General features: G+C 33.8%; 1 protein-coding gene across 2 annotated transcripts in view; it reads right to left on the bottom strand.

The window, feature by feature from the left end:
- Positions 1 to 25,181, bottom strand: part of TBCK (TBC1 domain containing kinase) — a 235,859-nt gene that overhangs the window by 159,633 nt on the left and 51,045 nt on the right. For both annotated transcript variants that reach the window (XM_028121310.2, XM_028121311.1), the window contains exons 5-8: positions 23,413 to 23,486; positions 8,117 to 8,258; positions 3,182 to 3,242; positions 424 to 485 (exon numbers count right to left, since the gene is read on the bottom strand). In XM_028121310.2, the coding sequence (XP_027977111.1) occupies positions 424 to 485; positions 3,182 to 3,242; positions 8,117 to 8,258; positions 23,413 to 23,486 (339 nt within the window). The remainder of the gene's footprint in view (positions 1 to 423; positions 486 to 3,181; positions 3,243 to 8,116; positions 8,259 to 23,412; positions 23,487 to 25,181) is intronic.

Raw genomic sequence — 25,181 nt, 5'->3', positions numbered from 1 at the left:
TGAGGGTTGCTGGAGGGAGTGGGGTGGGAGATGGGGAAACTGGTTGATGGGCATTAAGGAGGGTATGTGATGTAATGAGCAATGGGTGTCATATGCAACTGACGAATCACTAAATTCTACCTCTGAAACTAATAATACACTATATGTTAATTAAATTGAATTTAAATAAAACATTTTAAAAAAAGAAAATAATTATTTAAAATGATCCATTTAAAAATATATTTTACTCTAATGTTTGCTATTCTAGGACATTTTGATTTTTCTAAAAAGTTTTTGTTTGGACTTTACACTAATTTATATTAGCCTGTCGCTCTATGAAAAAAACAAATGTCTGAACAGAAATAAACATAGCTTTAAAATAGCTTGCTATTAGATCTCAAGTATACAAAGTACATACTTTTCAATAACAGATTAATGACAAACCTTTATAATGTCCAGACAACCATGCTCTTCGGCCAGAACTATTATAGTGTCATCTATGCAATCTATAAAACAGAAAAATTGTATGAATTAATGCTACTTTTCTTATTTATCGGAACTGAACTCATATAATTTTTTAAAATATTGTGTTATGCAGTTTTGGAACTTGGAATATTAAAAAGCTTGTGACTTTGTTAACTTTCCTTACATTTTTTGATAAAAATAAAGACTTTAAACACTAAATATTAATTGAATTACAGATACTGGAAGATAGCCACTTAAATAGTGACATAAAGCAGTGGTTCAAGATAAAGATTCTCTTGTTCTCTCTCTCTTGCTCTCTCTCCCTATATATGTAATGTACATATACATATTACTCTTTTGTATTTACATAATTTGGAGAATGTACACACATCTCTGGGGATTTAAAGTATACATTTTTACAATCCGTATCAAAATACCAACACCATATTTCACAGAACTAGAACAAATAATCCTAAAATTTGTATTGAGCCACAAAAGACCCTGAATAGCCAAAACAATATTGAAAAAGAAGAACAAAACTGGAGGTATCATGATCCTAGATATCAAGAAATACTACAAAGTTGTAGTAATCAAAACACTATGGCACTGGCATAAAAACAGACACATACATCAATGGAACAGAAGAGCAAGCCCAGAAATAAATTCACGCTTACATGGCCAATTTATCTTCCACAAAGGAGGCAAGAAAATGCAATGGGAAAAAGACAGTCTCTTCAACAAATGGTCTTGTGAAAACTGGACAGCCACATGAAAAGAATGAAAAAGGAGCACTTTCTTACACCATACACAAAAATAAACTAAAAATTGGTTAAGGACCTAACTGTGAGACCCAAAACCATAAAAACCCTAGAAAGATCACAGGCAGGAATTTCTCCGGCATCGGCTGTAGCAACATCTTTCTAGCTATAGCTCCTGAGGCGAGGGAAACAAAAGCAAAAATAAATTGTTGGGATTATATCAAAATAAAAAGCTTTTGTACAGTGATGGAAACAACCAACAAAAACAAAAAACAAACTATTGAATGGGTGAAGATATTTGCAAATGACATATCTGATAAAGGGTTAGTTTCCAAAATATATAAAGAACTTAGACAACTCTTGAATCACTATATTGTACACTTGAAACTAATATAACACTGTATGTTAACTATACTATAAAATAAAATAAGAACCTATACAATTCAACACCTTAAAAAAAATAATCCAACTAAAAATGGGCAGAAGACATGAACCGACATTTCTCCAAAGAAGACATACAGATGGTTAACAGACACATGAAAAAATGCTCAATAGTACTCATTATCAGGGAAATGCAAAGTAAAATCACAATGAGATACCACCCCACACTTGTCAGGCTAAAAAAAAAAAAAAAAACACACACACAAGAAACAAAAAGTGTTACTGTGCACTGCTGGTAGGAATGCAAACTGGTGTGGCCTCTGCGAAAAACAGCATGGAGGTTCCTCAAAATATGATCCAGTAATCCCAGTACTGGGTATTTACCCAGAGAATATGAAAACACTAATTCAAAAAGATATATGCACCCCTCTGTTTATTGCATTATTTACAATAGCCAAATTATGGAAGCAGCCCAAGCGTCCACTGATAGATGAATGGATAACAAAGATGTGGTGTATGTATACACAGTGGAGTATTACTTAGCTACAAAAAAGAGCAGATTCCTGCCATTTGCAACAACATGGATGGATCTAGAGAGTATAATGCTAAGTGAAATAAGTTAGAGAAAGACAAATACCATATGATTTCACTCATATGTAGAATTTTAAGAAACAAAACAAATGAAGAAAAAAATAAAGAGACAAAAAAAAAAAACAAAACAGACTCAACTATAGAGAACAAACTGATGGTTACCAGAAGGGAGATGGGGGGTGGGCAGGTGAAAACAGGTGAAGGGGATTAAGAGTATATTCATCATGATGAGGACTAAGTAATGTCTATACATTGTTGAATCACCATACTGTACACCTGAAATTAATATAACACTGTATATTAACTATACTGGAATTAAAATTAAAAAAATAAAGTCTAAGTTTAGTCTGTAGACCATATTAAGAAATCTCTAAGACTCCTTAAAAGCCTTATTATCAATCTTTGAAAATTAAATGTTGTAAATATGGTAACATTTTATGCAATTATATTTATAATTCATTATTATTTATTTGTTGATACTTTTCAATACATATTCTTATTTGTAAACCCTATTAATGTGGATACCAATCTGTCACTCTTTCACAGAAAGTTCTCTATCAATTTTTCTCTTCTTTATTACCACATTAGGATCTAATATACATGTAAAATAAATGAGCTTCTTATGAGGAAAAATATTCTTCTCAGTCATTATTCACACATGATTCATCAAATAGAAAGCTCAAAACTTAACGTCTGAAGGTAAACTGCTACAGAGAAGTGTATTTATTGTCATATTTTGATTTCACAACTTAGTTTACTTGTCTAGATCATGAAGCTAAGAAAATATCTATCCACATTATAATTCCTTAATGAGTAAGGAAAGCGCTACAATAATACTTCACAAGGCACTTCTTAAGTTGTCCTATTAATGCTTACCATTGATCATTAGAACATTAAAGAAATTCAGGATATTTCAGTGTATTCACTATTATAAAACACATTCTTAATGTATATGCTTACTAAATTTATATTTGTAGTTCAAACATAATCATTTGTGAGACACTTACCTAATGTAAGTAAAAATTTTAGTCTTTCAGAAATATCCAAGCTCTGAAATAATTTTCTTCCCTGAATAAAATGGGAAAAGAAATTCGTGTTAATATTTACATCTTTTTTCAGGGAGGCATTTTTTTTCCCCCAGAGATGAAAATGATTTTATCAGGTATCTCTTTTTTCTTCAAAGATTTTATGTGACTTTTAAAGTTAGCTCCACTAAAGAAAAATTGTCAGTTTAAGATTTAAACATTTCATATATTTAAGGATCATTACATTCTAGTATGTTCTCAAGTATTCTTCATTTTTGAGATCTATATATACCTGGTTGTCTAGAGAGATTCCAGTCTTATTTGATTAAGAGACTAAGATGACCCATGGAAAGATTCATATTATCTTTACATTTACCCAACTAATTCTTACTTATATATCATATCCGGGTAATCTGCTGTCTCCACTAAGAAACATTCAATGACACTCCGTCCTCCTCCCACAATGAATTTGATAACCATCCTTTGCGCTCCCATAGCACCTGGTATATTTAAGATACATACATTGTATTTTAATCGTTTCCTTCTTATTCAGCTTCAGGGGCTGCTTAAAATACAGTCTGGAGGGGGCGTCTGGGTGGCTCAGTTGGTTAAGCGACTGCCTTCGGCTCGGGTCATGGTCCTGGAGTCCCGGGATCGAGTCCCACATCGGGCTCCCTGCTCAGCAGGGAGTCTGCTTCTCCCTCTGACCCTCTTCCCTCTCGTGCTCTCTGTCTCTCATTCTCTCTCTCTCAAATAAATAAATAAAATCTTTAAAAAAAATTAAAAAAAATACAGTCTGGAATCAGTCATAACTTCAACAATTATGTGTCAAGCAACTATTGTGTGCCAAATTTGACTTTTAGCCACAAGTTATATAACCTGGGCAAATACTTAACCACATTAAGTTTCACTTTTCTCATTTATAAAATTGGAACACTAACTGTACATGCCATACAGGTTGCAGTGAGGATTATAGAATGTATAAAAAAGTGCCTCACATTTTTTGAACATAAAAAATCCTTCATAAATGTTGGTTATTCTTTTTTTTTTTTTTGAAGATTTTATTTATTTATTTGAGAGAGAGAGCACATGAGAAGGGGGAGGGTCAGAGGGAGAAACAGACTCCCTGCTGAGCAGGGAGGCCAATGCAGGACTCGATCCAGGGACTCCAGGATCATGACCTGAGCCAAAGGCAGTCACTTAACCAACTGAGCCACCCAGGTGCCCAGCTATTGTTCTTTTCTTACAAGCAAATTAAACTTACAGGATCCTTTAAGTAGACTTAGAAAGAAAGTCTTAAGAAGATAGCCTGGTCTTTATGTGGAGAAAAAAAGACTGTTCTTTTTTAATAAAGAGAAAGCATAAAGATTTCTTAAAGATTTATGAAATTAGAACTACAGATGGAAAGATCATTGAAAAAAAGTTGCCATTCCTCTCTCAATGTTTTACACTATCTTATTAATCTTTTAGAAATACAGGTTTGATTTTATCAATATCTTGTTTAAAAACGTAAATGGTCCCCCATACCTTATATAACTAAATAGAAACTTCTCAGTTTAGCATTCAAAATCTCTTAGGATATGACTCTAAGATATCTTTTCATTCTAAGTGTTTACTATTTATTTCCCTATGATGAACACACACACACACAGCAGTTCAATTTGATTACTTACAATACAGTGAATATACTGTCTTTTCAGGCATATTGATGATATATGATTGATGATATCATAAGATCATATGATTTTGACTGATTTCCCTACTAGTAATTTTTTTCTTCATGGCTATCAAAATTTTATATATATCCTCTATTTCACTGCCACTTCTGAATGTTAATTTTGTGAGTTAAAGAATTCAAAATTCAAATTACTTTTTCTCAGCACTTTGATGGCATTGTGCCACTGTTTTCTTAAAACCAAGCTAGTAAGAAGTTTAACGACAATCTCATTCTTGGTAGGTAGTACGTCTTTTCTCTCTGACACATTTTAAGGTTTTCTCACTAACACTGATAAAGTCATCAGAGCTTAGTAAAGGCAGCTTGTCATGTTAAGAGTACAGCTTTGGGTATAGTTGATGGGTACAAATCTGCTCAAGTACTTACTATTATGTAACTAGGACAGGTTGCTTAATTTCTCTGTACCTCAATTTCCTGATCTGTAAACTACAGATAACAATCAGATAAATTTTATAAGACTGGTGTGAGTATTGATTGAGCATAACAGAGATTAGAAATGTACCTGACTTTTGAAAAGTTCTTAATAAATGTTACCCATTATTTCATTATTGGTTATCTCCTAAAAGTTTATGATTTCAAGGTATTTGTTGTTGTACATTGAGTTTTTTTTTTTTTTTTTTGCTCTGCAACATAATTAGTGGGTTCTTTCAAACCAAGAACTTTACTCTCAGCTTCTGATACTACTATATGACAGATATTAGAACATCTGGATCTATCTTCCCTGTCTTTTAAAATTTCTTTCATATTTTCAATCTCTTTATTTCTTTGTGATATAATCTGGGAGAATTACTCAGCTTTACCTTCTACCTTCAGTGTGTCTAGTTTCCTCTGCCATCTATTTAGTTCTTTATTTCAAGAGTTACATTTTTTTTCTCTTAAAATTATTAACTGGTTCTTCTTTTCAGCAAATATTGATTCACAGTTTCTATAATTGTTTCATAAATGGAATTGTTTCCTTTATCTCCTAAAGAACACACACTTTTATTTTAAAGTCCTTTCAAAGGTGTAAATTTTTCTATGTGTTGTTTGTTTTTTATTGCAGATATGTGTATTTACAGCATGTATCGTATTGTAGATGTATTGTTTTAGGTGTTTGGTATTTCTTAGATATGTACTTACCTGTACATCTTTTGGACTACAGAAACTTCTGGGCGGCAGAGTGGCTGTACATCCTTCTGGTGACATGGCAAGAATTTCCTAGCAAAACTGTTTTGGTATAGCTTTTCCTCTATTTCCTAGGATTTCTAGTGTACAAAAGTTCCCTTTTTAGTTGTTAGTGTGCTATTAATTTATATCTCAATATTTAAAGGTTTGATGAGGTAGAGGAAGATTCAAGCTTATGTTCAATATGCCATTCTAAAACTAGACTGTCTAAACTTAGGTATCACTTAAAATGTCATGATTCCCCTATTATGAAATTAGCATTTCCTTTCTTGGAATTCACATAGCTCTTCTGTGTTTATCTTCAAAGTTTATGGATTTGAGTTAAATTATAAGCTCTTTGACAATGTGTCTTAATTAGTTTATCTCTTGTTGCATTTGTCATGATGCTATACACAGAGTAAATAGTCATCTACATTTGTTGAATTGAATTACTCATATAAGACATATCCTGATCATTAGTAAAGAGTTTAGATATCCATGATGTAAAAAAAAGGAAAAGCCATATATTTCGCATTTACACTTACTTATACTTCACATTCCAATAAGAGTTTTTTTTTTAATTATTTATTTGAGAGAGAGAGAGAGTGAGAACATAAGCAGGAGGCAGGGCAGAGAGAGAAGCAGACTCCCTGCTCAGCAGGTAGCCTGATGAGGGGCTCCATCCCGGAACTCTGGGATCATGACCCGAGCAGAAGGCAGATGCTTAACCAACTGAGCCACCGAGGCATCCCTCCAATAAGAGTTTTCATTTAGGGTATGATTTTAAACAAAAATGAGATTTGCCATCATTTCATATCAATGAAAAGTAAAATGGCATTTTCCCTTAGAAAAAGCAGTACCAATATGTAAAGCTGCCATGTTATTATGAATATTAAAATATTTTATGATTAAAGTTAAATAATCATAAAATATTTTTCTTAATCATAAGATATTTTAATATTCATAATAAAAGATAACATTGATGGACGATTTGCTATGTAACAGACTGTACTAAGTACTTTATATTATTTCATTTAATTTTTCTAACAATTATATAATACAGACAAAAAATTTCTGCTTCTAAAGACTTCTTACTCTTAAGACTTCTAAAGTCCAAGGAAAGTACACAAATGTGACACATACTATAATAGAAGAGGAGAGCAAGGAAAATAAGGACCTAATGCTGTTAGGTATTTGAAAGTAGGGCTGAGAGACTGTTAGTTGTGCCTCCAAATCCATTCTCATCTTCTTTCTCAATATTTATGTGTCCAGCTAAAGACTGTATTTCTTAGTCTCCCTTGTACAGATATGCAATGTAGCCACATGAGTAAACTGTCACCAATGAAAAGGGTTGATTTTTGCACTTTTAGATCATCTTCTTAAAGAACAGTTACCGTGAACTCATTTCTCTCCTTCCCTTATGCCTAAAAGGCGATAAAGAAACAACTTCAGAAACCAGACATTTGAGATTGGTGGAGCCATAGCCTAGGTTTGTGCATGAAGTGGACTGTTAAATCAGAGAGAAAACATCTATGTTCTTTAAGCTACTACATTTTTAATTTCTTTCTTTTCAATAGCAGCTTAGTCTTTGCCCTAATAAATATAGAGGATGTCTGGGAAAGATCTAATAAAACACAACTCAACTACAAAGTGAGTCTTGTAGAAAACATAAGAGAACAGGAGAGAAGAAGGTATTTAGGGAAAAAACAATACCACAGAAAGGGAGAGCATGAACATATCAAAGAGTGTAAGCAGCTTTAGCATAAGCCTTTCTAGAACCGCTTAATTACTTATATGTAGTACAGTGTAAATTCTTTATACTTAGTAAAGTACAAACACTTATAAAGATACTAAAATGATAAGCAAATAAATTGTCAAACAGGATTTTTTAACAAGTCATATTGAGATTTAAGCCTTTTTTTCTTATATCTAGTCAATCCACAAAGCAAAAATATTACTAAATAGCTTTCTTATCAGAAAAACTTATTCCAATAAGCACACAATTTCTTTTTATTAGTTTAATATTTCCTTATACATACCACACAAAGCTCAAATAAAATGATTCCAAGAGACCACACATCTGATTTGGGGCCAGAAGGCAATGGTTTTTCACTTGGCACATGATCGGTGGTTTTCAAAATTCCTTGTGCAATTACCTCGGGTGCCAAGTATGATGGATACCTACAATGATATATTAAATAAATGAATAATTACTACAAACTACAAAGGGGGGAAAAGTAGTACTACATTTTTACTATCTGTATGATAAGATCTATGTAAAAGTCCACTGCAATTAAATTAACAATTTTCGCTAGGAAGAATTCTAAACTAACCATCATAATACAGGTCTTCATGTCCAGAAATCAAGAGAAAAATATATATGTGTCTCAAATAATTTTAAAACTATTGTGTCTCTCTGAAGCATTAATTCCTTTCTTTGCTTTCCTCTCTTTTTAACACATTGCCGTCTTGCAGTATTCTATTTTCAGATGTTTTCCTTTCCTCCTTACCAACTCTTTTCCCCTTACACTTAGCTATTATTTAAAGTGCATTTTTTTCTTGGAAAATAGTACATATTCTTTTGAGTAGTAGGAATGTCAAAATCTTTAAAGATACATAAATTGAAAACTAAGATTCTCTCCCATTTCTGTACTCCAGGCACCCATACATATTTACAGATATAGATAAACTTGACTATCCATCACCACTGCCCCACAGGGCAGCATACTATACATACTACCTGCACACCTTTGTTTTTTCACTTAAAGTATATTTTAGAGATCATTCTATAAAAATAACTATAGATTGCATAGTCTCTTTGAAAACTGCCAATAATTTCATTGTATTAATGCACTTAATTTATTTGACCAAACTCTGAAGAACATTTTGGAAGTTCCATTCCTACACGGATAATCAATTGAGCCCTATTCCATTTATTGAAAATTCTATCTCCCCCCCAAACTAGTCCATAGTACCAGCTTCTACCACAAATAAAATCTCTACCTACATGTTGATTTGCATCTTGGCTATTTTGTTCCACTGGTAAAACTGTCTGACACTACCATTATACTATCTTAAGTCTATAACATTATATAAATAATTGCCAATAATTGCTAAGACAAGTCCTCTCAAAACACACACATCTTTTTTCCAAAATCTATAAAGAACTTCTCAAACTCAACACCCAAAGAACAAATAATCCAGTCAAGAAATGGGCAGAAGATATGAACAGACCTTTCTGCAAGGAAGATGTAATGGCCAACAGACACATGAAAAATGGCTCAACATCACTTGGCATCAAGGAAATATAAATCAAAAACAATGAGATACCACCTCACACTAGTCAGAATGGCTAAAATTACCAAGTCAGGAAACAGATGTTGGCAAGGATGTGGATAAAGGGAAACCCTCTTACACTGCTGGTGGGAATGCAAGCTGGTGTAGCCACTCTGGAAAACAGTATGAAGGTTCCTCAAAAAGTTGAAAATAGAGCTACCCTACGACCCAGCAAGTGCACTACTAGGTATACACCCCAAAGTTACAAATGTAGTTATCCGAAGGGGCACCTGCACCTCAATGTTTATAGCAACAATGTCCACAATAGCCAAACTACGGAAAGAGCCCAGATGTCCATCAACAGATGAATGGATAAAGAAGATGTGGTATGTATATATACACTAGAATATTACGCAGCCATCAAAAAATTGAAATCTTGCCATTTGCAATGACGTGGATAGAACTAGAGGGTATTATGCTAAGCAAAATAAGTCAATTAGAGAAAGACAACTGTCATGTGATTTCACTCATATGTGGAATTTAAGAAATGAAACAGAGGAGCGAAGGGGAAGGGAGGGAAAAATAAAATGAGACTAAATCAGAGAGGGGGTTAAACCATAAGAAACTCTTAATCATAGGAAATAAACTGAGGGTTGCTGGAGGGGAGTGGTGTGGGGGATGGGGTAACTGGGTGATAGGCATGAAAGAGGGCATGTGATGTAATGAGCACTGGGTGTGATATGCAACTGATGAATCACTGAACTCTGCCTCTGAAATTAATAATACATTATGTTAATTGAATTTAAATAAAAAAATTAAAACGTTGACTCTCCCCCCGCCAAAATAAACCACACACACCTTTTAATTTCTCTGCAGGAGTGTCTAGGTACTTTTTAGATGTTTGTTCTATATGTATACATTTAGAACTTTTTTTTTTACATTTAGAACTATCTTGTCAAGTTATTTCTCTCTCTTTCTCCCTCCCTTTCTCTCTCTCTGACACACACAGAGTCGGAATTTTTATTGAAATTAGATCAAATGTAGAACAGGTTGGGGAGAACTGGCATTTTTCCAATACCAAATCTAACAATATATGAACAGATATCTATAATTATCTAGGCCTTTCATAATGTCTTTTAAAAATGATTTATATTTCTTTCACAGAGGTAAAATACCTGCTTAGATTCTTATTAGGTATTTCATATTCTTTTGCTAATGTGTAAATAATTTCTTTGTATTAATTTTGTATCTAGCAACTTCACTAAACCCTTAGCATTTATGGCAGAATTCTTTTGAGTAGCCTTTGTAGATAAGCAAATCAGTTATGCTTAACTAAGCATTTATGGGAGAATTCTTTTGAGTAGTCTTTGTAGACAAGCAAATCAGTTATGCTTAACTGATTTGTTTACAGTGACAGTTTTGTTTCCTCCTTTCTATAATTATAGTTTTAGTTCTTTTGCTGCCTTATGTGGTAAAACTGCTAATATGAAAATAACTGGTGATAGCTGACATCTTTGTCTTGATCCTCATCTTTTAAAAGTACTTTTAACCTTTTACCATTATAGTTTCTTTGCAAAAATTTCTGTGTTAATCATGAATAAATTTTGAAAATTTTTGAACATCTCTTCTGCAAATATTACAAAGAGAACATGATTCTTTTCCTTTTATATGCTAATGATTTTAAATAAATCAATTAATTACCTAATGTTTAACCAACCTTGCATTCCTGGAATTTTTGTTTCTAGTAATTTCACTTTCAAAAATGAAAATTTTATCTTCTTTCCACTTTATATATATATATATATATATATGATTTCTTTTCCTTGTCCAACTGCATTCATTAGTAGCAGGTATACATTGGCAAATGATAGTGGTGTTAATAAATATTTTGTTTTAAACCTCCTAACTTCTGGGTTGAAATCAATCTATCTACTAACAGGAAGATATAGATAGATGGGTGATTTTCACTACATTAAGGAAATATTCACATAGTCCCTTTTTATTAAGAATTTAATCAAGAATGTTATGACAAATCTATCAAATGTTTTTAAGAAACCATAGAAATGATTACTTGATTTTTTTTTTCTGATATATTATCCTATTAAATTATGTTTATATATTTCCTAAACCATCTATATACTGGTAGAATAAACCACACTTGATAGTATCTTCTATATGCTTCTGGTTTTTGTTAAATTTCTTAGGATTTTTTATATTATAATAACATATTTATACTATAGAGTAATAAAATCAAATATGATAGGATTTATATTTAAACATTTCATGTGGTATTTATGGGAAGACCAGGATTAATGTTATACTAGCTTATGAAAAAAGATATTGCGGGCACCTGGGTGGCTCAGTTGGTTAAGCGACTGCCTTTGGCTCAGGTCATGATCCTAGAGTCCCGGGATCGAGTCCCACATTGGTCTCCCTGCTCAGTGGGGAGTCTGCTTTTCCCTCTGAACCTCCCCCCCTCATGCTCTCTCTCAGTCTCATTCTTTCTTTCTCAAATAAATAAATCTTTCAAAAAAAGAAAGATATTGCAAGCTTTCGTTTAAAAATAACCTTGAAATGTATAGTATTATAATTTAAATGGCAACAAATTTAACCATTCATTACAGGTTTGGTAGAATTTGCCTGTGAGTTTAATCCAGGTATCTCTGTGGGGAGAGGCAATTTCTTCTACATTTCTATAATTGGTGTTTTTATATTTTAAAATTTTCTTTGGGATTAAATTTTGGTAATTTGTATTTCCCTTCCTTTTATTCTAATTTTCAAATTTGCTCAGAGCTAAGCAAAAAATAATTTATTGAGTCTTCTAATGTTCTCTACCTCTCTAGTTATTTTTCCATTACCATATCTTATTTTGTGCATTTGAGTTCTCCAGCTTTTCCTGATTAGGTTAACTAATTGTTTTTATTACAGAGGCATTTCTTTTTGTCTCTCAGTACTTTACTATATTCTGGTGATAGATGTTATATAAACTTGGTATAGGTTAATTTCAGTATACTTCACTGAAGATAAAAATTTGTATTTATAAAATACACGAAAATTTTTAGCAGGAAATTCAATGGTAAATATAAAGGAACTGGTAAGAAAATCATATTATTGTATAAAATACCTTCCTATCAGACTAAAACACTGTTAATGTCTCCTATCTTCTAAATTCATAAAGGTAAGCCATCTTATTCAATAAAAAAGACAAAGCCTTTATAAACAGTATATTCTATAAAATGTGTCCAACTTCTAACTTTAAATTTCTAATGAATTCATTTTATGGATAATTCCACAAAACCTTAAGTTGTTCTGCTGAGATGGAAATTATTTCTCCTCTCAGTGAATCCCCATGGTATTTTATCTTTCTTATACTTCTCAAATGATTATAAGATACTTATTTAACTTGTTTTATATATGACGTAATAGACTATACACAATATGTAATACTACACATTTTTATGTCTTGTTTTTGTTTATGCTTATATTTAGTATACAAAAATTTACTCTCCTGTCAAATAAACAAAGAAACTTGAGGGCACTGCTATATCTTATTCATTTTTACAAGCCCTCAACAACTACCAATAAAATTTAAATACAAGATACACTCAGTAAAATTTGTTAAAAAATAACATTTCTAGGGTGTCTGGGTGGCTCAGTCCATTAAGCATCTGCCTTTGGCTTTGGTCATGATCCTGGGGTCCTGGGATTGAATCCTATATCAGGCTTCCTGGGGAGTCTTGCTTTTCTCTCTCCCTCTGCCCCTCCCCCCAGCTTGTGCTCTCTCTCTCTCTCTCAAATGAATAAAATCTTTAAAAAAAAATAACATTTCCTAGCAAAAATGCCAGTTAAGACTGCTTTACAATTTAAGCTGACAGTACATAAGTATCAGACATATAGACAATTATTAAATTTAAACCCTACAGCCTAGAAACAAAAGAAACAAAACCAGCTTTATAAGAGAAATGAAAATGAGGAGAATTCTGCCTTACTTATTGCATATGTGCATACCCTTTCTTCATTTATCATCAAATTTAGTTGTGAGCACAATTATCTGGATTTTTCAATTCCATGGACATTAGATTACTAAGACATCCTGTAATAATGACTATAATCAAAATATATTTAAGTATGGAACATCTATGTAATATATGTAATATAGGCATTCAAATATTACTTCCATTTCTCTTCCTGAATTTTTCTGCAGTCACCTCCTCACACTATGATTGCCAGTACTTACTTACACGTAAAATATAAGTCAATTAAGTCAGAGAATATAACTTAAATTCAAATGGGTAAATTAGGTTTTTACATTTCTTTCCATTTTAATGCAATGATGATGATGATACTAATATCTACTTTTATTTTTTTTTCTGTATGTTAGGGAGTTTATGTTCTTTTTCTTTGCCCCGAGTTTTTTTTTTTTTTTTTTAATATATAATGTATTATTTCTTTCAGGGGTACAGGTCTGTGATTCATCAGTCCTACACAATTCACAGTGCTCACCATAGTACCTACCCTCCCCAATGTACATCACCCAGCCACCCCATCCCTCCCAACCCCCTCCACTTCAGCAACCCTCAGTTTGTTTCCTGAGATTAAGAGTCTCTTATGGTTTGTCTCCCTCTCCTGTTTCGTCTTGTTTCATTTTGCCCTCCCTTCCCCTATGATCTTCTGTTTTGTTTCTCAAATTCCTCAAATCATGAAGATCATATAATACTTGTCTTTCTCTGATTGACTTATTTTGCTTATCATAATACCCTCTAGTTCCATCCATGTCATTGCAAATGGCATGATTTCATTTTTTTTTTTGATGGCTGCATAATATTACATTGTATATATATATCACTTCTTCTTTATCCATTCATCTGTTGATGAACATCTGGGTTCCTTCCCTAGTTTGGCTATTGTGGACATTGCTGCTATAAACATTGGGGTGCAGGTGTCCCTTCAGATCACTACATTTATATCTTTGGGGTAAATAACCAGTAGTGCAATTTCTGGGTCATAGGGTAGCTCTATTTTCAACTGTTTGAGGAACCTCCGTATTGTTTTCCAGAGTGGCTGCACCAGCTTGCATTCCCACCAACAGTGTAGGAGGGTTCCCCTTTCTCCACATCCTCACCAACATCTGTTGTTTCCTGATGTGTTAATTTTAGCCGTTCTGACTGGTGTGAGGTGCTATCTCACTGAGGTTTTGATTTGTATTTCCCTGATGCCAAGTGATGTTGAGCACTTTTTCATGAATCTGTTGGCCACTTGGATGTCTTCTTTGCAGAAATATCTGTTCATGTCTTCTGCCCATTTCTTGACTGGATTATTTGTTCTTTGGGTGTTGAGTTTGATAAGTTCTTTATAGATCTTGGATACTAGCCCTATATCTGATATGTCATTTGCAAATATCTTCTCCCATTCTGTCAGTTGTCTTTTGGTTTTGTTGGGTGTTTCCTTTGCTATGCACAAGCTTTTTATCTTGATGAAGTCCAATAGTTCATTTTTGCCTTTGCTTCCCTTGCCTTTTGCGAAGGGTCTAGGAAGAAGTTGCTGCGGCTGAGGTCAAAGAGGTTGCTGCCTGCGTTCTCCTCAAGGATTTTGATGGATTTCTGTCTCACATTTAGGACTTTCATCCATTATGAGTCTATTTTTTGTGTGTGGTGTACGGAAATGGTCCAGTTTCATTCTTCTGCATGTGGCTGTCCAATTTTCCAACACCATTTGTTGAAGAGACTGCCTTTTTTCCACTGGACATTCTTTCCTGGTTTGTTGAAGATTAGTTGACCATAGAGTTGAGGGTCCATTTCTGGGCTCTCTGTTCTGTTCCATAGATCTATGTGTCTGTTTTTGTGCCAGTACCATACTGTCTTGATGATGACAGTTTTGAAATAGAGCTTGAAGTCTGGAATTGTGATGCCATCAGCTTTGCTTTTGTTTTCAACATTTCTCTGGCTATTTGGGGTCTTTTCTGGTTCCATACAAATTTTAGAATTATTTGTTCCATTTCTGTGAAAAAGCTTATGGTATTTTGATAGGGATTACATTAAATGTATAGATTGCTCTAGGTGGCATAGACATTTTCACAGTATTTGTTCCTCCAATCCATGAGCATGAACGTTTTTCCATTTCTTTGTGTCTTCCTCAATTTCTTTCATGAGTATTCTATAGTTTTCTGCATACAGATCCGTCGCCTCTTTGGTTAGATTTATTCCTATGTATCTTATGGTTTTGGGTGCAATTGTAAATGGGATTAACTCCTTAATTTCTCTTTCTTCTGTTGTTGGTGTATAGAAATGCAACTGATTTCTGTGCATTGATTTATATCCTGCCACTTTACTGAATTCCTGTATGAGTTCTAGCAGTTTTGGGGTGGAGTCTTTTGGGTTTTCCACATAAAGTATCATATCATCTGCAAAAAGTGAGAGTTTCACTTCTCCTTTGCTGATTTGGATGACTTTTATTTCTTTTCATTGTCTGATTGCTGTGGCTAGGACTTCTAGTACTATGTTGAACAGCAGTGGTGATAGTGATCATCCCTGCCGTATTCCTGAACAGTATGATATTCGCAGTGGGTTTTTCATACATGGCTTTTATGATATTGAGGTATGTACCCTCTATCCCTATACTGTGAAGAGTTTTAATTAAGAAAGGATGCTGTACTTTGTCAAATGCTTTTTCTGCATCTATTGAGAGGATCATATGGTTCTTGTTCTTTCTTTTATTAATGTACTGTATGACATTGATTGATTGGCAGATGTTGAACCAACCTTGCAGCCCAGGAATAAATCCCTCTTGGTCGTGGTGAATAATCCTTTTAATGTACTGTTGGATCCTATTGGCTAGTATTTTGATGAGAATTTTTGCATCCATGTTCATCAGGAATATTAGTCTGTAGTTCTTTTTGATGGGGTATTTGTCTGGTTTGGGGATCAAGGTAATGTTGGCCTTGTAAAATGAGTTTGGAAGTTTTCCTTCCATTTCTATTCTTTGAAACAGCTTCAGAAGAATAGCTATTAATTCGTTTTTAAATGTTTGGTAGAATTCCCCTGGGAAGCCATCTGGCCCTAGGCTCTTGTTTGTTGTGAGATTTTTGATGACTGTTTCAATTTCCTTACTGGTTATGGGTCTGTTCAGGTTTTCTATTTCTTCCTGGTTCAGTTTTGGTAGTTGATACATCTCTAGGAATGCATCCATTTCTTCCAGATTATCTAATTTGCTGGCATAGAGTTGCTCATAATATGTTCTTATAATTGTTTGTATTTCTTTGGTGTTGGCTGTGATCTCTCCTCTTTCATTCATGATTTTATTAATTTGGGTCCTTTTTCTTTTCTTTTTGGTAAGTCTGGCCAGGGGTTTATTGATCTTGTTAATTCTTTCAAAGAACTAGGTCCTAGTTTCGTTGATCTGTTGTACTGTTCTTTTGGTTTCTATTTCATTGATTTCTGCTCTGATCTTTATTATTTCTCTTCTCCTGCTGGGTTTAAGCTTTATTTGCTGTTCTTTCTCCAGCTCCTTTAGGTGTAGGTTTAGGTTATGTATTTGAGAGCTTTCTTGTTTCTTGAGAAAGGCTTGTATTGCTATATACTTTACTCTTTGGACCACCTTTGCTGCAACCCAAAGATTCTGAACAGTTGTGTTTTCACTTTCATTTGTTTCCATGAATTTTTTAAATTCTTCTTTAATTTCCTGGTTGACTCATTCATTCTTTAGTAGGATGCTCTTTAGCCTCCACGCATTTGAGTTCTTTCCAACTTTCCTCTTGTGATTGAGTTTAGTTTTGAAGCATTGTGGTCTGAAAATATGCAGGGAATGATCCCAATATTTTGGTACCAGTTGAGACCTGATTTGTGACCCAGGATGTGATCTATTCTGGAGAATGTTCCATGGGCACTAGAGAAGAATGTGTATTCTGTTGCTTTTTGATGGAATGTTCTGAATATATCTGTGAAGTCCATCTGGACCACTGTGTCATTTAAAGCCTTTATTTCCCTGTTGATCTTTTGCTTAGATAATCTGGCCATTTCAGTGAGGGGGTGTTAAAGTCCCCTACTAATATTGTATTACTGTAGATGTGTTTCTTTGCTTTTGTTATTAATTGCCTTGTATAATTGGCTGCTCCCATGTTAGGGGAATAGATATTTACAATTGTTAGATCTTCTTGTTGGATAGACCCTTTAAGTATGATGCAGTGTACTTCCGCATCTCTTATTATAGTCTTTGGTTTAAAATCTAGTTTGTCTGACATAGGATTGCCACCCCAGCCTTCTTTTGATGTCCATTAGTATGTAAAAGGTTTTCCACCCCCTTACTTTAAATCTGGAGGTGTCTTTGGGTCTAAAATGAGTCTCTCGCAGACAGCATATCGATGCATCTTGTTTCTTCATCCAACCTGATACCCTGTGTCTTTTGATTGGGGCATTTAGCCCATTTACATTCTGGGTAGGTACTGAAAGATATGAATTTAGTGCCATTGTGTTGTGTGTAACGTGACTGTTACTGTATATTGTCTCTGTTCCTTTCTGGTCTATGTTACTTTTAGGCTCCTTCTTTGCTTAGAAGACCCCTTTCATATTTCTTGTAGGGCTGGTTTCGTGTTTGCAAATTCTTTTAGTTTTTGTTTGTCCTGGAAGCTTTTTATCTCTCCTATTTTCAGTGACAGGCTAGCTGGATATAGTATTCTTGGCTGCAAATTTTTCTCACTTTGTGCTGTGAATATATCATGCCAGTCCTTTCTGGCCTGCCAGGTCTCTGTGGATAGGTCTGCTGCCAATCTAATGTTTCTACCATTGTAGGTTACAAGCCTCTTGTCCCAAGATGCTTTCAGGATTTTTCTCTTTGTCTCTGAGACTCATAAGTTTTACTATTAGATGTTGGGGTGTTGACCTATTTTTATTGATTTTGAGGGGCAGTTCTCTTGTGACTCCTGGATTTTGATGCCTATTTCCTTCCCCAAATTAGGGAAGTTCTCCGCTATAATTTGCTCCAATATACCTGCTGCCCCTCTCTTTCTTTCTTCTTCTTCTTCTGGGATCCCAATTATTCTGATGTTGTTTCATCTTATGTTATTGCTTATCTCTCGAATTCTGCCCTCATGATCCAGTAGTTGTTTATCTCTCTTTTTCTCAGCTTCTTTATTCAACATCATTTGGTCTTCTATATCACTAATTCTCTCTTCTGCCTCATTTATCCTAGCAGTTAGAGCCTCCATTTTTGATTGCACCTCATTAATAGCCTTTTTGATTTCGACTTGGTTAGATTTTAGTTCTTTTATTTCTCCAGAAAGGGATTCTCTATTATCTTCTATGCTTTTTTCAAGCCCAGCTAGTATCTTTATAATTGTCATTCTGAACTCTAGTTCCAACATCTTACTAATGTCTGTAGTGATTAGGTCCCTGGCAGTTGGTACTGCCTCTTGTTCTCTTTTTTGAGGTGAGTTTTTCCATCTTGTCATTTTGTCCAGAGGAGAACAGATTAATGAGAGAACAAAATGCTAAAAAAAATGCTTAAAAGGTAACAACAACCCCAGAAAAATATACACTAAACAAATCAGAAGAGATCCGAAACTGGGGGGGGGAAAGTAAAGGGGAAAAAAAAAAGAATATGATCAGGCTGGTGAAAATAACAGAGCCACATAATAGATTTTGGGTGTATTTTGTTCTGTTAGAAGAAATTGCCTCCCAAAATTTTAAGGAAAGATAAACTTACATACATACTAAAATAAGGTAAAATATGATGAAGGGATGGAATATGACTGTACAGATGAAAACTAAAAAGAATTTTAGAAAAAGGAATTAATTAGAAATTGGCCGAAAAAAGAATGAAAAAATATTTTTTAAAAAAAGAGGGAATGTGATCACGCAGGAGACTAGGAACACATCATACACTAGATTTAGGGTATATTTTGGTCTGTTAGAAGACACTATCCCAAAATTTTAAAGAAAGAAAAACTTATATATATATATAAACAGTAAGATTAAATACAATGAAGAGATAGGGTATGAATGTAAAAATGAAAAATTAAAAAAGATTTTAAAAAAGGAATTGAAAAGATATTGGTTGAAAAAGGAAAGAAGAAAAATTCAACTAAAAAAATAGAAAAAGAAAAATAAAATTTAAAAAATTAACTTTGAAAGATTAAAGCATCATGGGAAAAAAGCCACAAATTCTATGTGCTGTATTTCCCTAGTGCTGGGTTTTGCTGTTCTCATTGATCAGTAAATTTGGTCTTGGCTGGCTGTTCTTGCTGATCTTCTGGGGCACGGGCCTATTGCAGTGATTCTCAAATGTCTTTGCCTGAGGTGGAATTGTCCCACCCTTGCCGGGGGCCAGGCTAAATAATCTGCTCGGGTTTGCTCTTGGGAGCTTTTGTTCCCTGAAAGCTTTCCATACAGCTTTGGAGGATGAGAGTGAAAATGGCGGCCTCCCAATCTCTGGTCCTGGATGAGCTGAGAACTCGGGGACCCACTCTTCAGTGCACCCCCAGAGAAAAGCAGTCAATCACTCCCGTCTCTCTCATCTTCAGCCACACTCCGTGTTCACCCAGCCTGTGGCCAAGCGTTTTTATTTCTGGCACATGACCCCGTTTGGAGTCTCCAAACCCAGCAGATCTCTGTAGTGTACTCCCGCGCCGCTCCTCCCGGGGGAAGAAGGGGAGTCTGCCTGGATCTGCCACTTGTTGGGTCCCTGCTGGAAGAGCAGTGGCCCAACTGTGCCGCAGATCATGGTTTATGGCAACCCCGAGCTGAGAGCCCACTCCTCGGCTCCATCTTTGCAGCCAGCTTCCCCACTCCGATACCTGGGAGCTCTGCCACACTCTGGCAACCCTGGTCTTTCTGTGACCCCGAGGGTCCTGAGACCACACTGTCCCAGCGAGGGTTCCACCCTATACTTAGCCACTGGAGCAACATCCCTCAGCGGAGCAGACTTCTAAAAGTTCCGATTTTGTGCTCTGCTGCTCTATCACTTGCTGGTAGTGGCTGATGGAGGCTCCCTCCCCCTGCGGTCTATTTTCCCAAACATCGCACCGGATTCACTTCTCCACACGTCCTACCTTCCAGAAAGTGGTCACTCTTCTGTTCACAGAGTTGCTGTTATTCTTTTCTTCCATCTCCCGTTGAGTTTGTAGGTGTTCAGAATGGTTTGATAACTATCTAGCTGAATTCCTGGGACCAGACAAAATTTAGGTCTCCTACTCCTCTGCCATCTTGCTCCTCCTCCACTAATATCTACTTTTAATTTGCTCATATATTTCTGTCATATACAAATTTGTATTATATCATTTTACCCTAAACTGATCACATTGCTCTTCTAAATGACATCTCTGGATACAACTGAAGCCTAGTGGAAAAAGGATGGACTGGATATTATAATACCTATATTCTAGTTTCAATCCAGCACATATTCCATATGTGATCAGGGTTTCTTAATCTGAAAATAGGAATAATGTTTACTTCACAAAACTGTTATAAATATTAGTGAGTACTGTTTTTATAAAAATGGAAAAATATGACATAAATGCTATGTTGTATTTTTATTCATCATCACCATGATTCATCTAAAAGGCAAATTGTTTATTTTTAATCCTGATTTCCAGCACATCTTATCCAAAAATAATGGTGTGGGTAGTGAAAGGCCAAGCTATACTATAGGTAAATTGTTATATCTAAGATTTCTGACTGGTGATCTCTAGAAGCATAGAGGTGACCCTTGCTCCAAAAATTCTGATTTCCCTTCTAATCAAGAATTGATTAAACTAATTAATAAAAATAACAAATGCTAGGATTGTTTTTAAATGTAGATTATCTCTTTTCAACAAGTGTCTCTTCTTTAGCATGGCATTTTATCACTCAAAGAAAATTACCAGAACTTTGCTGTATGATTGGTGAGGCTTTCATCATCTGTTTGATCTTTTAACAAGGTATTAAGCTACTGGCCAACTGAAATGAATGTCCAATTTCTAACTCTTTACAATATTTTGTAACAGATGTTAACATTTTACTTTGTTGTTCCTTAATATTTGTCTTTTGAATCAACTGCAAGCTTCTTCTGGTGTAAATATTTTCTTTCATGCCTTAGCTGTTTGATCACTTTATTTTTCCTGGCTAATGTTTCACATTTTGCTCTTTGATACTTTCTGGTCAGACCCTTTGGGTCCAAGACTTCAAAGTAAACCAGACCAAATGGCACACAAGACCAATTCTATCTAAGCATTTTAAATTCAAATGTAGTTCTTCAAAATACTTGACATGCTTTATGAAAAATCACTTCCTTTCTTCCATTCATCACTAGTAAACCTAAAGCATCTTTAAGTAAAGGCAAAAAAATTAATGTAATTTTTGTTTGCATTATGTTTTTGGAGTTCTTTCTCATAGAGCTTGATTTAGACAACATGAAGAAGAATTAGCAATCACATTTACTTCCTGTCAGACCACTGCTCCCTAAAAGTTACTTCAAAAGGCAATTATCACATATGTAAGAAGACACTAGAGCTTTACTGTGAACTTATTTTTATTATACTCAAAAGGGTTTTTTTTTTTTAACAAATAAAATGTAAGTTATTTTTACAAAATGTTGTTTTCATGCTTGGAAAACAATTGTTTGTTTCCTATGACCACAGGTTTTGGTATGTGAAACTAAGATTATTAATTTATGTACTTTAATAAGTAGGCCATCAAAAGAGAAAATTTTCCCATTAAACAAGGAGCTTCTTGAGGATAGGAATCTATCTTATCCATTTTTGCACATCCAGCAGCCAGAAGAGGAGGTGCTCAATAAATATTGTCTTAATAATTAAAGGAAGGAATGACTAAGCACTTTATTTTAAGATTATTTGCGAAGGCCTAACAAAAATTTTAGGTAAGAAACCTATAATCTATTTTATAAAGATAAAAGGGTAATTTATAAATGAGTCCCTTTTTAAAAACATCTAATTAAGCAATGTTCTCCTGCAGAAACACTTTCCATGACTTCAAACCACAATTCTTGGTAATGGAGTGACAGAACTGATTTCAGAGAGCCCAAAGAGCAAGACACACAAATGAATACTATTAAAAAAAATCACAAAGCACTTGAACAATATGATTAAGGTCTCTAGATTAGATAAACAGTATTACATTAATTTTAATTTCCTTGTTTTGATATTTGTTTTGTGGTTATATAAGAAAATTCCTTACTTTAGGAAATACAAACTGAAGTACTTAGGGGTAAAAGGGCATCACATGCATTAATTACTCTTAAATGACTAAAAAAATATTAATATACACATACACCTATATGTGTAAGAAAAAAGAAATAAAGAAAATGTAGTGAAATGTTGACATTTGGGGAATCGAGTGAAGGCTACACAGGGATTCTTCTACTATGTTGAAACTTCTATGTATTGAAAATAATGCCAAAATTAAACACTCAAAAATAAAAGAATTATATTATTAAAATGTCTAAATAAATAACACAAAAATCTGTATCAAAAGCATCTGGCTAAGAACAGAATAAAATAAACTTCCTTATCTTGGAGGCCAACATAAACTGGAATTCCATAGCAGAAGTGATCAAATAAATGTCTCCAAACTTAAACATAGACTTTCAGGTGTAGACTCTACCCATTACCTCTGATACTTCCAATGACTTAACTTGAGTCTTAACATACAACTATATCTTATGGAACAAGGAATTTAATTTAGAAAGAGTAGAAAATACTATGAGGATGCTTTTCCTCGTCTTTTAAGGAACACACATTATCACTGTAAGAATCTGGCCAGCCTTCTTGCCTAAAATTTACCTAATACAGGATGAAATGAAATTAATTAGTAAGCATTATAAGGTGAAGAAGGTCAATAATCTGTTAGCCTCTCTGCCAATTCAATGAAATATCAACATTAGATATCTTTTGGACACTGGGAAAAACTCACTGTCTACTCTCTTAAAAGTATATGGAAAATTAAAATATGTTAATAAAAAAAGCTAGTTTTGTGTCAGAAAGTAATATCACTAATAATTAATGAAATATACTTTTTATCAAATATTACAAAGTTTAAGACACAACTCAGAAAAAAAGAAAACATATTCTTACCCAATTGGGAAATCAACATCATCACCATGAGCTGTCATGTGATAAAGTCCAAATTTAGCCAATTTAACATGTCCCTACAATAATAATAAAAATCACTATTAAATGTTTTAATATTAGTAGCAGGAAAAAGTATCAGTATACATTTCATAAGTAAGGAAATTATCAGATAGTCAAATATATTATGAAAAAAAATTAATTTACCACAACTTTAGTTTACCATAATTTTATTAAAAACTATTTGCCAATGTTTGAAACCTGCTTTATACTCATTACAAATATAAGTATATGTATATGTGTATGTATGTATATAGACATATATATATTTTATATATAGATCTCAAAACAACAAATAACACTTAAAAATTTTTGTTTATATTTTCCAGGTATTTTGACAAAACAAAAACAGCTCAAATGTTCTCGTTTGTCTTTAATCCCTGCTTAGGGGGCACCTGAGTGGCTCAGTCATTAAGTGTCTGCCTTCGGCTCAGGTCATGATCCCAGGGTCCCTAGGGTCCTGGGATCAAACCCTGCATGGGGCTCCCTGCTCTGCTGGAAGCCTGCTTCTCCCTCTCCCACTCCCCCTACTTGTGTTCCCTCTCTTGCTGTCTCTCTCTCTGTCAAATAGATAAATAAAATCTAAAAAAGAAAAAAAAAAATCCCTGCTTAGAACATTTTTTGGTAATTTTAATAAAAGAACTTTTTTTCAAGGACTTGCAAGTCCATTCATAATATTATAATTTAACCCTGACATGGGAGTTCTTAACTTGAAAAGATCAGGTCACAAACCAAGATATTAGTGAAACTGCTAGAATTCTAACAATTTTTATATTGTTTGAGAAAGCCATAATTATCACAAAAGTGAGGTTCTTAATAAAAAGCAAATATAAATTTTATAAATCTCTTAAGTTTTCTTCCTTTTAGATATTTAAGACTTTAAAAAAATAAAGTTGATTTTAAGATTTGTTTTCTTGTTCTCAAGAACTTTATTTCCCAGCACTATAAAACATTTATATATTAAAGCAACTCAGATTGGTTAGATACTCCACTGCTATAAAAATGAAATTAATGAGTACCACTTTAGCTTTTATGATTTTTAATATCATAGGGTAATAGTAGTAAAAGTCTGGGAGAGAATCAGGGGAAAGAATAATCCTACTAATACAAAAAATAATTCCCCAGAAAAAATTCTCTCAAAACTATTTTTATATGCTTATGAAAAAAATGAAAGTATTATTATTCCTGAAAACATACCATCTTGCTACCATAATTTTCCTATAGGAGTTGACCTGCTTCTTATTAATCCCCCACAAGATTTCCAAGTGGAGAAGTGGCATTCCAATAAGAAAAGAAGTAGGTATGAACAACTGGTAAATAAAGAAGATAAATGGAGAAAAAAAGAAAAAAGAAAAAATAGGGAAGAAGAAAAATAAAGAGGAGAAAATACAGTGCAGCTGTCTTATGACAAAATACTCCATGTAAATAGAGCAGCTTTCTTAAAATGAAAGCAAATTCAGGAGGAATGGACTGGGAAGCTACCATACCTATTTTTCAGGAAGCAAATGAAAGGAAAAACCCAACATGAAGATAGAAAATGAATCTTGGGAAAAAAAGAATAATGCATGTGAAAAACACATGGATTTATATAATTTAAAGATAGCTGTTTTTTTTCTAACCACCAAAAAGATATCACTTTCATAGAGACATTTCATTATGAATATTATTAAAATATATTTGTACTCTATAGTCCCTCTGAGTGGGTTTGATTTCAG

The sequence above is a fragment of the Eumetopias jubatus genome, unplaced genomic scaffold, assembly GCF_037043125.1.
Source record: "Eumetopias jubatus isolate StellerSeaLion01/CBP00866 unplaced genomic scaffold, mEumJub1_p1.0 scaffold_2, whole genome shotgun sequence".
In the NCBI taxonomy this organism is placed as follows: Eukaryota; Metazoa; Chordata; class Mammalia; order Carnivora; family Otariidae; genus Eumetopias; species Eumetopias jubatus.
This window is presented reverse-complemented; position numbering and strand designations above follow the sequence as displayed.